We start from the raw sequence: 17,120 nt of genomic DNA on the forward strand, positions 1-17,120 counted from the left end.
ATAAACTAATTTAGAAACCTTGTTCTTGAATCACTAGAACTTCACTAGAGACATCTATTGGTGAGATGTAAAGAAGCTTTTTACTAAGCAGAAACTCTTATATTAGTATGTGAGATCCGAATCCTGGATTATAATCACACACATGAGAAACGCTAGAAAATACAAATAAAAATTAATATTGCGACAGTTGTTTCGCCTAGAAAACAATTGTCAGTAGTATTAATTTTTATGTGTTTTTTTTAATAAAATACAACTTAGTAGACTCAAAAAACTGTGTTTGATTTAAAAATTAATACATAAAATAACATATTTACACCAAATATACACACATATATTTGGTATGAGTAGGTAATATTTTTAAATAATTTTTATCAAATGGCGATATATAAATAGAAGGGTGGAAGTATGGTGAATAATAATAATAAGTGGTATTATTAAAAACAAACAAAATAAAAACTTGCGTCGGAATGTATGAAAATAAAAATGATTGGACTCACCCCTGCGGTATGGTTTCGGGATCTGCCCCGTCTCCGCGTGGTTCGCCAGGTTGGCGACAATGTCCTCCAGCATCTGGCTGCGAGTCCTCTCCTGCATGCGCGCGAACTTCGGGGCGGAGTAGCTGGCTCGCTCCCCGTTCACGATCTTCGTCAGTAGCCACTCCCTAATTTAGAAAAGTAAATAAATAAAACTCTCCCTTTCGTATTTCAGCATTTTAATTTTGCTCACATCATTTTTGGGCGTAAACAGATCCAAATTTGTGAGCAAGAATCAAGACCTTAAAATACTATGAATAAAATAACTGGTCAAATTATAACCTGCATAAAAATTCAAAATCGTTTTTTCAGGCGTCTCCTAGTATGTAAAATAATCTGGTAAGGATCTTGCATATCTTTAAATAAATTTTAAAAACTTTTTAAAGCCTACCACAGATGGCTCCCGTAAACTCAAACAAAAAGCGTCATGAGATTTATGATATACGTATTACTTCCAAAAATTGAGTAGTGTGGTTGTCAATCATGGGTAGAATAGTGAATGTTACACGTATGTATAGTGATCATTCAACCAGCCTATGAAAGGTTATAAGTCTTGTAAAAAAATTAAGTAATGTGGTTGTCAATCATTGGTAGGATTGTTGAATGTTGCACATGTGTAAAGTGATCACTTAAACCAGCCTATGACGGTCGTAAGCCTTGTTAATGCCCAGACTTCCATATTCCGATTAGCGTATGTTGAGATGTCAGAAAATGTTATATAGGATTATTTTCTATTCATGTTTATTTTTTTTTATTTGTATACATTTATTTAAATCACAATTTATACATATTTAGAACTTTTTTTTGCAGAGACCCACCAAGCCACCTTCTGTGTCTTGTCGGTGCAGTTATTTTTTGATGCATTTTTATTGTTTTTAATGATTTTAACCTAATATAGACACAAAAACATTTTACATTTTTCATAAAATTAACTCTTGATCCCATTCCTTTATTTTGCCTTTGTTTCATATTTTATTTTGACCTCTTACATCCGTCGGCAACAAATTAAAAATGTTATATTGCAGTGTTCGACTCCCATATTTAGTGTTAATTCTTGGCTTGGTTAATTTAAAACTCTGTTTCTTCTTCCATACTTTCCCGAAAATATTAAATTTTATAGGTATAATGTAGCTGAAATCTCGAATGATACTTGTAAATAATACATTACAGTTGGTACAATACAGAATACATTGAATACTCTTGTAATTATATACATGAAAGTTGATACACTGAGCATTCTTCAGTTTCAATCCATCCTAGGTATTAATAATATCCTTTGAAAAGTGAGCTAAAGGAATGCGTCTAAAGGCTCTGTAATTCATTTTCATACACGAGAGGCAAGAAAATGTTATATTTAGAGCATTTTGATTTATTAGATGATTTAAATACGTATGCCGTATATTACGTACACATGATAGTTATAATATCAATGGAAGATTTATAAAGCGTTATTTTTTTATTAAATTTTCACCTTTAAGTCTTCTGAACTTATATTCATGTTTGATTTTTGTTTTTGATAATTAATGGGCTTTCAATGTCAAAAATAAGGTAATTATTCGCTGGAAGCCGGAATATGTCGAGTTGGGAAGGTGAATATGTCGCTCTTACTCTTCTCTCTGGATAATACAACTCGACAATCAACGTTTACTGTGAAGTATGAATATTTCATATGTTGATAAAACATTAAAGCTGAGTTTTCAGTTTGGACTAAGATTCAAGGGTAGGTTAAATAAATGTAATATTTCCACAACTATCGAATAGCGTATATAGATTGTTCTTATTTCTGTTCGAGAAAAAGCTTCTCTGATAAATTCGTAATGTGTATGAACATCATAGTTAAATAAGCTAACAATATCGTACACATAATTTTTGGTGAATTTTTTTAAAAACACAATAAAAAACAAATTTAAATTTAGATTTAGACACCCAAAAATATTATGCATAGTGTTGTTAGTTCTGTTCGACAAGAAGCATTACAGAAAAATTCAATTTGAAAAAAATCTTATCTGGACGTCATGGTTAAAAAAGCTTAAATTTTGCTGAAAAATTCTCAAAAAACATAAAAAAAGTGACATTAAAAATGTTTTATACAGACTGCTGTTATTTTTGTTCGAGAAGGAGCATCTCTGAAAAATTCGTAATGTGTCTGAATGTCATGGATAAAAAAATCAATGTCGTACACATAATTTTTGCTGTAAAATTCTCCCAAAATTAAGAAAATTTTAGTTAAGAATATTTTCAATGCTGCCACGACTGAATATATTTTTCATGGAATTTACTAAAGGGGACAGTTTGCAAAACGAGCATATAATAGGAGTAGCGCGAATAAAGTTGCTCGCTGATAACAGCACAGTGAACGTCTAGGGGTATGTTAATTACCTGAACATTGGTCCCTTATCGAAGACGCTTTGCTCCCAAAGGTAGGGTTTGTATGCGCCAACTTCATCCCTCGTCACGACGGAGACCTCGTATCGGGTAGGCCTCCTCTTGATTCGGGCGGAAACTCGAACTGAAACAAAGAAAAATCCCTAAATTAGAAAATTCAATTTACTTTCACACATTATTTTATGAATGTTTTCGTCCCTTGTTACACGACAAAAATGCGTTAGTAATATTGTATAATTCATAACTAAAAATAAGTCTAAAAAATATATTTTGGAAACAAAAGTAAAGTAAAATAAAGAGATTTCTCAATTAAAGGTGATAAAAAATCATAATAAACACACTTGTTTTTATAGGACATTTCATTTCTTCATTATTTTTATTTTAAAAATTAAAAATAAAATAATAAAAAGGAATACTACCGAGATCAAAAGATTTAAACACAAAAATAAAACACTTGAGTAATACCACATTGGGGTTAATTAATGTAAACACGACTAGTTTCGAAAACTATTTTAATCTGTCTGACGACCTGTCGTTGGTTAATTTAAAGGATCACTTTATCCACCGTGTAACATTCGTCATACTAGCCGGGCAAGTAGAGAGCACAGAATTCCACACCAATCTTATTCGTAGTACAAAAATGTTTATAAATACAAAGACAATTGAACCACTAAACATTGTACTCATCCGATGTTTGAAGTTTGTTTTCCACAAGTTTAATAAGGACATTCTTATGAAGTAATCAAAAATTTAAATTGGATTAGTTTTCAGAAAGGTCGAAGCGGTCCGCGTTCGAGAATGGGAGTCGATTTATTTTAAAGAAATCATTTTCATATTGTGACGTGCGACACCGACGCGTCGCGACGGCGACACTGGTAAGTTGGACACGATTTATGGATCTCGTTATTTATGGTCCAATCAGCGAGCTAATGCATATTGCTTTTACGCACACCTGCGCTTTGCTTCCGATATTTGAATAAAGGCGTCATTTGTTATAACGATGACATTTTGCAGTACTTCCTTGAAAAGCTAGCATTTTCGAATTTCTCGACTTGAGATGAAAAACATCTATCGTTTTTGCACGAAAAAGATGGAATTCAGAATACTTCCTTGAAAAGCTAGAATCAATTTCTGAATATTTTGACGTGAGATGAAAATAATATAAATAAAACGTTTTTAATATTTATAAATTGGTTTAAATATAAAGATCTTCCAAGAATTTGAGTAGTGTGTCAATAATGGGTAGAATTGGTGAATGTTAAATGTGTGTAAAGTGATCATTTAAACCAGCCTATGATGGCCGTCAGCCCCGTAAATGCCCAGACTTCTATATTCTTCTTTATCTTTGATGAGATATCAAAAAATAATATAAAAATAACTCCTGTAATTGGAGATAATCCAGATTTTGTGAACAAGTATTTGGACACACTCAAAATGTTGTCTATATCCGCATTAAACCAAGTCTCAGCCCCTAACCCCCCCTGTGGTTATAACCCTACACACCTCTACCAATACTTGAATAATTTTCTGTTCGTTAGTTATTTCGATTACCTATCGATAAAAACATCTGTAGTTTTTGAAACTACTCGTGTGAAATGAAATAAATGGGGTCTAAAAGAAGTTTCATTTTTAATAATGACAGTTCAACACGACTCAAGTATGATTCGTTAATGTAAGTTTAATAAAAAATAAGGCCATAATGACTTAACAACATTTTGACTGTGACCAAATACTTGTTCACAAATCTGCTCAATAAAAAAAAGCTTCTTTATCTCACCTATTGATATCTCTAGTGAAAATTCAAGTGATTATTGTTCAATGTTTCAATATTGGATTATATATGTATATATATATATATATATATATATATATATATATATATATATATATATATATATATATATATATATATTTATATATATATATATATATATATATATATATATATATATATATATATATACATATATATATATATATATATATATATATATATATATATATATATATATATATATATATATATATATATATATATATATATATATATATTTATATATATATTTACATATATACACACACATATATATATATATATATATATATATATATATATATATATATATATATAGACTTTCCAAAAAATTAGTGGTTGTTAATCATGGGTAGATTGGTGAATGTTACATGTATGTAAAGTGATCACTTAAACCAGCATATGACGACCGTAATGCCCAGCCATCCATATTCTAGTTAATCTATATTGAGATGTCAAAAATAATGTCACGATGAATCAACCTGTATTGCATACAGGTCTTATGAATAGCCTATTAAGCTTTGAAATGTATCCGACACTGGTAATATAATCGATTCATCGAGGTAACGGAACTGATTGATTGGCCTATCAGTTATCAGTTATCTTACGAGTATGTATGTGGTATACGCTGTCAGCAAGACCAACAGGTCTCAGGATCAAATTATCAGGGATGCATCATGTTGGGGAGGTGGCGGTTAGAGAAGGGGATGAAAGGGTAGAAGCGGGAGTGAGACGTGATCTCGTTAAGACTAATATGGTTACTGCAAATCTGTGAGGCCGAGTTCTAGTTCTTTGAGAAGGTACGAGTATTTTAAAAATAGATCAAGGCTGGTCGAGAACACTTTATGAGAAATTGCCTTGGGCTATAAAAAAGGGATAAATTTGTCATAATTTAAGGGTATGTCAATTTGAGCTTACATGACAGTATTTTCTGAAAGAGTCATTTTGACTAACTTTACTAGTTAAAATTAAAATAAAATTATTACGATTTGTATTAAATGTGGTATTACACAAAGTAAACAGTGGATGATAAGGAGAGTGTTTTATTACCATTCCACAAAGTTATCAAAGTTATAAATTTAATATATAAAATAAAACACTTGATTTTTACACACTTAACTATGAATTTTTTACGACTAGTCATTAAAATATGATATTAAAATGGTAAAAAACAAGTGTTTTTTTTAAATAATTTTATTATGTCTTACCATAGAGTGAATGTTGAAACAATAATTATCATTCAATTTAAATTAGTTTTGTAAGAAAATTGTATGAAGTATGCTTTTCAAACCCTGTCTTGTCTCCCAACCAGTCTTATGATGTCGGTTATAACGAAACTCAGTCACTGGTCAAATAAAATAAATGTGGAAAACAACTTAATGGTTGTTATTTTATTATATGGTGTGTTTAAAATTGGGTATATCAAATAATCCCAGATTGCTTTGAACTGAGAGATTTTGGTGAATCTAAATAATCTAAGATTCTAATCTTAGACAATTTCACAGCGGGTAATATTTGATCGCGAAGAGAAATATTAATCTAAGTTGAGCAAAGCGTATCAGAGAGAATTTATATTGAAATATATTAAGTATTCATGTGTATGATAATATTATTATACTAATGTACGGGCGCGTGACGAGTCGATTTCTGGAATATGATATTATAATGATCAAAACCATATTATCTCCTTACAGTTTCCCGATCTTGAGTTGGGATTAGATTATGAGGAAAGTGGTGTCAACAAACATAAACTATTTTGAATATGATATGTGTAACATATACATATAAGATGTGTTGTGCGTGCTGACGAAAACAATATGAACCACCCTATACGTCCTACGCTATGATAATATCGTCTTTACTATAAGTGATCTATCTATAAAAATGTTACTAAAAGTGGTATATTTGTGTTACTATAAGTGGTGTTACTATAAGTGGTCTATTTGTTAAAAAATGCGATGGAGAAATGTGGTATTTTGTTCGTAAAAAAGAGTTTTTCAGCTGTTTTTTGGCAGTTAATACTGTGTTTTGAATATTGAAAGCATTAACTTTGTGGATCATATTGATATATTATTTACAAGTTAGTAATAAATTAAACCCTGAATAGGGCAACAGGTTGTTGCCGAAACTAGTTGGTTGTTACAAAAAATGTGACTAGATCAAAAAACATTTCTCAAAATCCGTTGTCTTATTTCTCAAAATCCGTTGTCTTATTTCTCAAAATAATAAAGTTAATACTGTCTTTACGAAATACGAAAGCTTGGTTTTATTTATAAAACCTAACGTCCAAGTGACTCTGAAATCTAGTCACGGCTTATGCAGCACGGTTTGTTATGCTATTTCGATTCAACTTTATAAGTTTTAAAGGATATACTCTTGTGAGTGGGTTTACTGTTTACGAAGTAAAATTTAAATTGAAAATGGATAAATAATACCGCAAAGTGACTGTTGAATATATTCATGAAAAAAAATTAAAAATGCTTTGTTTTTGCTATAAAATTGTTGTTTTGTTATATAAAATGCAGCACCATAAAAATATGCCAGGGCAAAAATAAAATTAATTAATATAAAGTAATAAAAATATACTTTATTGCATTTGCCAATTATTTTGATAGCAGAAAATTTAATTACAATTATGTAATTTGTATTTACCATATATTTGCTTTTTTATTAAAAAAAATGTCAGTAAGAAACCTAAATTGGTTAGAATAAATTGATTAAATAACCACGTTTACGTATTAACCTATTGTTTATTAAATTGTATGAAAATACTTTGTATTTGCATTATAGCTGTTGTTTTATTATAAAAAAAAGTTTCACCAAAAATGTCAGCACAAAACATAAATTGGTTAAAATAAAATGATACAAACAACCATGTTTATACATTAAAGCCTTTTAATGAATAAGCAAATTATTTTTATTATTAAATTATATTAAAAATACTTGAATTTAAACTGGATAAAAAAAATCAGAAAAATATTGAAAGCACAATAAATAATGAAAATACCAATAGATAGAAAATTTCGGAAATCATATTTTGTTTCGAGAAATTATTTAAGCATTAAGAGCTGATAAAATCTTTTTTCATTCGAAATCATAATTTAATGGAATTTTGCGAATCCTTCACTCACTTGAATAGGCTGAAGGACGTCCTATTGTTTTAATACATTAAAGATGAAGGAATTGTTTTCAAACAATATTATAAATTCATTGGGGCTTACTTTTTTAATGGAGCAGGGGTTTGTTTTTAATTAGTTGAATAAGTTTGATGAATTCATGGAAGAATTACGAAAGATATTCGTGATATAATGGAAGAAAAAGTAATTGAAAATATAGGAGTCATTGATGCGCATCAACTGACTTGCCTACTGGCCATCACGGCCGCTTCTCCGCAGGGGTAGGCAGAGAAATTTACAAACTCACACCATTTTGTCTTTGCGAACAATCTCCGCCTTTTTCACATTCACGCATCTCCTCATACACACCCACCTACTGATTATTCCGGCTCCTGACATAAACACTATCAAGTATTTGAGAAACTTGATCGTGCCAAGTTTTGTTTGTTTTTTTTGTACTTCTATTTCCTACTACATTCGCCTCATTTTTTTATGTCTTCACACATTCGTTACACATGACCAAACCATCTGAATACACCGTTATTTATTTTATCTATAATGTTAACTTGAGCCGTGCAACCATTTCTAATTTCACAATTCGAACATGTACTCGTATAATACGTCGTTTTGACACAAATTCGTCTGAGATATCAAATTTCGACTGCATTCAGTCCACATTCATCCTTCTTTTATCAACTCCATGGTTCACCTCCAAACATTAAGGTAGGTCAACTCAGTGCACCATTTACTCTGTTCCCAGCATTTTAACTCCTTTTTTCATCTTTATCAATCTTTCCATCCCAAGAAGATATGCTTCCTTAATATATATAATCGTTTACCAGTTGCAAAATTTACCCATTAACTACTATTTTACATCCAGATCCACTCTCATCTCTTTCAAAAACCATAATTTTGGACTTGCTAACAATAAAAAAAAATCTATTAGATGTATTATCATTATATTTTTCTTCTTCCTTTAATATTTATTAAAAAGATGTTTCCCGCTTAATAATACTATTTATTGTAAATAAAAAAGAAAAAAAAAGCACTGGTGCAATAAAATTCTTATTTTAGTGGTATTACACAAAGTGAACAATGAATGTTAAGGAGACTGTTATTATTCTTCTTTTCTTTTACTTTTTTTTTTGTATTTTCACCTGTTGATGAGAACATTTGTAATTCTCGAAACTAGTGGTGTTTACATTAATAACCTCAAAACTAATCTTTCACAAGATTTGATGTATATTTTTAATAATAATCCGAAAAACAGTCAGAAATGCCAGGTAGCGCCATTTCGTACACAAGACCATGCTTCTTCTTCTTCTTTTTAAAGGTCCTCAGGATCTCGGCTGTCCAAACTTAAAGCACAGTAAGGGACATTATTTTGTGGCACGTTTTTTTTTGCATTTTTGGACTAAGTAGAATCTACTTAGTCCAAAAATGCAAAAAAATGTACCACAAAAAAAATGTCCCTTACTGTGTTTTGAGTTTGGACAGCCGATCTGTTTGTGACTCCGCCTGTCGCTCTTGGGATGTTTACTCCCAGCTATCTCTCCATGCACAGTATGCCAACTGCATTTTGAAACCTCTTACCTAGTATAAAGGTGTGCAGGAAGTGGCTCTTGATGCAGGCGGGCGAGAAGCCCGTGTTGTCGGCCTCGAGGAAGACGACGCACACGATGTCGTTGCCGATGTGGCGCTTCCTCTGCAGCTTCTGCGGGTCGTGGCGCTCGTACGGCAGCTGTGTGCTTACGTGGAACATGATTTCGATGGACCGCCAGCTCGTATACACCGAGTACAGCCCCGTCAGGTCGTGAACCGTGTCGAGACCTCCCTTGTACTTATCGAATCCTGGTAACAAAGAAAAAGTATATATTTTCATTCATCAATTCGGCAGTCACTTTGTGGTAAAATCTGTCCATTTTTAATTTAAGTTGTTATTGTGACAGGTGTTTTGATACTATCCGCGTAATTACGGTGAAAATGATGATAAATGCATCAAAACACGTGTCATATATATATATATATATATATATATATATATATATATATATATATATATATATATATATATATATATATATATATATATATATATATATATATATATATATATATATATATATATATATATATATAAATACATTTTTTTACTTGTATGTGTATAAAATGGCATGTGGCGCTATAATATATTGGCTAGTTAAAAATGACTAACTGCATTGGTGTTAATTTTCTCGCAATAGTGACATAAATGGCCATCCTGAACATTTTACGTTTTGGTAGTTGGTCACTTTCTCCTGTACGACTACGATATGTTAATATCTCAAATATCCATGCCATAACTAAACATTATAACTGGGCACTGAAATCCTCTAGAAAATGTTCAATGTTCGTAACCTATTAATTATAATCTGATTTCAAGATTTCTGCGAGAGATTTAATGTATAAGAGTATAAATAAATTCTACAGAGTTAACAAACAATTCACAAAAGTTACAAATGCTTAAAAATCCAGTTAACGAAAATTTCAGAAGCAAAATAATGTTTCCTTTTTTTAAAGAGTTATTTGTGCTCATCGAAACTTTTCGATCGGTGCAAAAGGAAATTTTTCGGTAAAAATTAAGCGGGCTGAAATTAAAAGTAACAAGTAGAAAAGTATTCGAGCAAGGGCTACATAAATCACAGATTGCTCTATACTTTTTGTATTAACAAAGTTTCTAACTAGAGGGTACTCTGAAAAGGCTCAAAACTTGTATAATTTGTTAAAATAGAAAGAGTTCGGCGTGCCTATATGGTTATTTTCTTGAAAACTTCGACGTTTCTTCGAGAGCTGAAGCCGCCCATTAAATTAATAGGTGCTGTACTCAAATATTTAACCAGCCAGCTAACGAGAGTGATTACATTACAACATTTCGAGTGTGCCCAAATCCTTGTTCACAAATCTGTTTTTTCTTCACTTATTTAATATTGACATCTTAATATACATATGCAGAAGAATATGGCAGTCAAAGAAGACAGACATACATAGTCTTCGTCATCTTTATTGAGATGTAAATATAAAACAACACTTAAGAATCTTACACACATTTTATATGGATAAATGTTTAATATAAAGTTTACAAAATTCAACCATAAATTCTGCCAAGAACTCAATATAAAAACGTGTCAACTGTAGGATTAATATATATATATATATATATATATATATATATATATATATATATATATATATATATATATATATATATATATATATATATATATATATATATATATATATATATATATATATATATATATATATATATATATATATATATATATATATATATATATATATATATATATATATATATATATATATATATATATATATATATATATATATATATATATATATATATATATATATATATATATATTTATATATATATATATATATATATATATATATATATATATATATATATAAATATATAAATATATATATATATATATATATATATATATATATATATATATATATATATATATATATATATATATATATATATATATATATATATATATATATATATATATATATATATATATATATATATATATATATATATATATATATATATATATATATATATATATATATATATATATATATATATATATAAATAAATAAATACACATATTCATATATGCACAAGTTCCAAAAATTTGAGAGGTGTCGTTTAGAAGTATATGTAGAAAAGTAACTACTACACGTGTATAAAGTGATCACTCAAACCAGCCTTTGATAGATTGGCAGTCCTGTAAGTACCCAGACATTCATATCAAAATGTTTTAAGGTGTTATTTATCCACATACTTGGATACAATAAACTCAAATATTTTCACGCAATTTACATACATATGTATTAGGAGCAGAATTTGACGTATCAGACATGCATCAAAGGAAAGTTTGTGTTATCTATAAATTATGTGATGGGTCCGGAAGACGAGACTGTCATCCCTCGTTTCGGGTTTGCTGAGTTAGGTATGTCGTATTATCGTGAGAATTTAGTACGAACTATTTGATACGAAAACTGATTTTCGAATTTAGGCGACAGGTGTGTATTGGATGGGTGATATAGATCACTGCTTTCAGAAATGATACAATAAGTGACTACAAAATTGTTAAAAGCTCAAAACTAAAAGAATAATGGGTTTTGAGAGTTAAATTTTGATGCCGTCAGATAAAACGAGCGTTTTTTTGCCTAGAATTTTCACTCATGAATTACATGAAATTATAGTAACTTTAAACATAAACAGTAAATCCACTCACGAGTAGGCAAACGCTATAAAACTTAAAAAGGTGAAGCCTGAGTAGGGTCATGATAAGCGGTGTTGCATAAGCCGTAGCTATATTTCAGAGTCACTTGGACGTTAGGTAATAAAAAAATGTCAGATAAGACAAAATTACATGTATTATTGCTCAACTACATACATACCATATGTGCATGAAATAAATTTAAATATTTCGTGTTAACATTCCCTATTCTAACATAGATATCAGAAGTGAACTCACATGAACCGTGTCACGAGTTTGATCGATCTACATATCTATGGCTTCCGAAAATTGAGTAGTGTGGTTGTCAATCATGGGTAGAATTGGTGAATGTTACACGCGTGTAAAGTGATCAATTAAACCAGCCTATGACGGTCATAAGCCCTATAAATGCCCAGACTTTCATATTCTAATTCATTTTTGTTGAAATTTCAAAAAATAATATGAAAACATGACGTTTAATAAAAAAATATCATTTATTCAATCAAACACTGTTTTATTTACCCTACGGATCGAAGTCAATATTTGTTTTATGTAAGATCCAATTTTGAAACATTGTACATGAATCACTAAAATTTTCACTAGAGACATCTATTGGTGTATTTGGACAAACTCAAAATGTTGTCATGGTTTTGGTCAAAAGGTAGGGAAGCATTTTTAACAGACAAAATTAATGAAGTTGAGAAAAAGTCATTTGCTTACCCCTGAGTCGCACTTTGTCGCCAAGAACTTGAAGAAATTCCTCAAACAAGGGTGAATTTTCGTTATTATCCAGTATCTCTTCCTCCGTGTATTGTCCTTCCTTTACGTAGATCACTCCAACTTTCAACTCCGACTTGATGAAAACCTGAAACAACGTACGCAATTAATTATTCAATAAAAAAACAATAATTTTGGACATTTTATAAAGCATTATTTTTTAAAATTGTACCACAGGAGTGCTTAGCTGTGATATTAAATCATATGATATATCTTTTGTTCTTTTAAGTTTTAAATATTAACTAATGTTTTGTTTAATACAGAAAAAATAGATAATATTTTGCGTAGATAATTTTGCATATTATATTTGGATTTTGGTATATCGCTCACTCCTTTCAAGAACGTCATAAATCAAAATACTTGATTTTTCAGGAGAACGTTTTTAAAGTTTAAAAATATAATACAATTTATTAAAAATAAATATCAAGCCACTCATTGAACTTTTTACTGCGCAACAGATCTTTTTAGGTAAAACCTAAAGGTTTTTTCTCCATTTAAAAAATATTAAGTATATTTAAAAAAATTATTAAACAATACATTTTCTTCAAAATGTAAAAATAACACTTTCTGTCCTGTAGCGGGTAAATATTAAGTTAAAAATATGCCTCTTTTGCTGGGATACAGTACATTTTTTGGGCATTCAGAAAACATGCTTAACTGAAAATTGTCGATTTTTGATTTATGACGTTCTTGAAAGGAGTGAGCGATATATGTATTAGGAGATGCATGAGAGGCAAATAATGTTTGCAAAGACAGGGTGTTGTGGCGTTATATTGTCTCTGCTTACCCCTGCGGCAAAACAGCATGGCTGGTTAGCATATTATTTTGAGAAAACACACAAATAGAAGTAAGCACTGGTCATATGACATTTCCTTAAAATAATTGTGTCGGGTTGTGGTCCCGTGGTTAGTGTCGCGGACTCTTAAATCAGAGTTTCTCGGTTCGAACCCACTCTACCACAATGTATTACTTATTTCTAATTATGAGCCACTTAGGCTCACAGAAATAGTGTGAAATTGAAATATTTGTGTAAATAATAAAATCACATATATTTTTTTTTCGTTAAAATAAAAAATTCTAACCATTTTGCAAATACAATACAATAGTTTCAAAATCGTAACTTTCATTTAAAAATCGTAAAATTTTTGTTATAATTTTATTTTTGGGCAAACTGAAATAAAAAAAGCACATTGAGTCACTGTCTTCTTTTCCTTATATTTATTATTATTACTTTTTTTCTGAATTGTATTTTATAAAATGTTAATACTTTTTGAGCTTTAGTATGCACAAAATCTGAACATATTGTGAACCAGACAGTCTTTTGGTATAACATATACGTATATCACATGCGCCTTAGAGGCATGCATACTTCACATCGAGGTTTAGAATAAAGATACATATCTTGTATAATTTTTAACGGAGCATTTTAATACGTTTATGAAGTCATTTCAAATCTAGACTCTAAAGGAATGACTGTGAAATCCTTAATATTCTAATCATGTTTATGTTTTTTTGAAAAACAAATTATAGCACAGTATCTCGCTTAAAGGATTTCCCTAACGAGTGAAAACAATTTTCTCAAAGTAAGGTTTCCCAGGTTCTTACGTTTTTAATAATTTAAATTAAAAAGTAACTTAATTAAACAGAGAAATGAGAAATGCTTACTAGGATCTTCACTCCTTGCCCCAGGAAATGAAGAAATGGACGCTGATTACAAATTTCTTAATCATAAAAAGGTTTTTTCCCGAAGGCATTTAATAACGGTCGGGACTTCTTTGAAACTTGTTAAAACAATCATTCCTTGAAATGGAAATAAAACTAGCGATACTTTGAGCGTGTTCAAACTTTTGTACACAACTGTTTTATTTTTTATTTTATCGTGAAAGGAGGTTGCTATCAAGATTTTATTTATATGTCAACGTAGTTTATTATAACCAGACTCTTAATAGACATTAATTAATAATTTTCTTTTCCAAAAATGGTCACCATTATTGTCTATGTTCCTAATAAACCAAGTCCCACTCCATAACCCCCCCAGTTTTTTCCCCACACACATCTTTCAATACCTAAAAAAATCTCGATAGTTTTTGTGATTACATGTAGATGAAAAAAAACATCTGTAGTTTTCGAAACTAGTCGTGTGAAATGCAATAAAATTCAATAAGTGGTCTAAAACAAGTGTTTAATTATAAATAATACCTAGATTCAGTGACGGAACAACAAATTATCCGCATTGTAACGTCTAATGGTACTGGAACACTTATGATGAGGAAGACGGAAACGCGCGAATGAAGATAATTATTTATTTATCGAAAATTATAAAAGTCATAAGGGCGAGTAGAACAAAGCGACGCCAATAGACAAAGAGAGAGCGCGACGTATAAACGTTTGAATTTAAATCTCATCTGAGCACACAAATATTGGTCCTTCACCCCTTATTTACGATTTTAAAGGAGTTTCATGTAGTGGGGACAATATTGTAAACATTTAAAAGTTAATGAAATGCGTCTTTTTGTTCTTCTCGAATATATTTGTGAATATAATTTTAATACACAAATTCTTATAAAAAATACACAAATTTGGAAGGAACACGCACATTTCTAAAATCTTTTTTTTTATACTGAAAACTTCGTTTTCTCATCAGGTCATGGGTATAATTTATAACGATTTGATGATTTACCATTGAAAAAAAACAAAATACCATAAAATATTATTTGATATACATATTTTATTTTTTTTCTTTAAGAATTTGTATGTACATGTTTATATATGCATGTTCTTAAAATATTAACCAAACTAAGGAATAACTAAAGAGGCTTTGTACTATAAATCCATGGAATGGCGATGACAGCCTCTTCACATATCTCTCAAAAGGAGTGAGCAGATGTCATATACAACCCATATAGCTTTATCGTAATACGTATAAGCTCTGAAATAGATTGAATATTTCACTCAAAAGTCAAAATGAAAACGTCACGTTTGACGCGCAGATTTGTTATCAAATAAGGAAATTATAATAAAGCATCCATCGGTTTTCTGCGAAAGTTGTGTTATAAGTAATATTTTTTGTTTGCTATAACTATATAGTTTAATAATATAGTATTTATTCCTGAACTGCCTACATGAATTTTTTGGTAAAACAAATTTTTAATTGCGCTTTTATAACTTTTACCTCTTATTGGGGATACTACGTTCTTATTTAAAACGTTATTAAAACATTATTTTGAATATTTTCAATATTATTCATATTGAAAGCATTTACTTTGTGGTTAGTCATATTTATTTTTTTCCTTAATGTTAATAATAAAGTATATAACCATTTTTAAAAACGTAAAAAATTACTTTTTAAATTATAACTTGAATTTTCCCATCGCTATTAAAAAAACGCTTTCTTTGTATTTTATGAGAATCTGTTAAATTACGACCACTTGATTTATAAAATATATTGACTGTCGAAAAGTATAATTAAAAATAACAAAGTTTAATAAAATTATACAGCCAATAACAATAAATGTTAAATTTACGTGTAAATAAACAATTGTAGGCCAAATATAGTTTTCTGTATATATGTAACTAAAAGCAATGCCGAAAATAATTCACAAAATAAAATAATATAGATCAAGTTTACAAAAAAAATGCTAAATAATGCAGCCTGAATAAATATCACTGAATAATCGTTTTTTTCCGTATGTATCGTTTTTTCTCGCAGTTCCGAATCAATTTGACACAAAATACGATAATTCTATGCATTATTTTACCGCATCAACCATCTAGATTACAAATAAGTTCCCATTTATCGAAATTTTCAGAAGCGTTATTCCATAGATTGATTTTGTCATGCACATGCCGAAAAAAACATAATTTGTAAAACCCAAGAATTAACGTTTTCTTACTGCAATAAAAAGCCAAAAAACAAAAGGCGATGACAGATTATGTAGTAATTAAAATGTAACGTTGTTTTAAAATCACTATAATATAGTGATTTGAAAACAAGGTTACATTTTATTAATAAAATGGAAAATCACAAAGTTAGTGCTTCAAATAAAAATTAGATTATTAAGTACTTGGACACTTTGACATTATTGTCAACACACATCGAGTTGAGAAAAAATTATTAAAATAAAGCCTTAAAAGTTACGTTAAATTTTCAATCAACTGTGTGCGGCTCCCGACACATTGGCACACTTTTCACAAA

General features: G+C 29.6%; 1 protein-coding gene across 1 annotated transcript in view; it reads right to left on the minus strand.

The window, feature by feature from the left end:
- Nucleotides 1–17,120, minus strand: part of rsh (Rap GTPase activating protein radish) — a 212,330-nt gene that overhangs the window by 77,983 nt on the left and 117,227 nt on the right. Inside the window, exons 9-12 of the mRNA XM_088268421.1 lie at nucleotides 12,869–13,013; nucleotides 9,441–9,698; nucleotides 2,913–3,042; nucleotides 498–661 (exon numbers count right to left, since the gene is read on the minus strand). Of these exons, the coding sequence (XP_088124547.1) occupies nucleotides 498–661; nucleotides 2,913–3,042; nucleotides 9,441–9,698; nucleotides 12,869–13,013 (697 nt within the window). The remainder of the gene's footprint in view (nucleotides 1–497; nucleotides 662–2,912; nucleotides 3,043–9,440; nucleotides 9,699–12,868; nucleotides 13,014–17,120) is intronic.

This window comes from Brachycentrus maculatus, unplaced genomic scaffold (genome assembly GCF_059751285.1).
Source record: "Brachycentrus maculatus isolate JH-2025_06_01 unplaced genomic scaffold, ASM5975128v1 h1tg000323l, whole genome shotgun sequence".
NCBI lineage: Eukaryota > Metazoa > Arthropoda > Insecta > Trichoptera > Brachycentridae > Brachycentrus > Brachycentrus maculatus.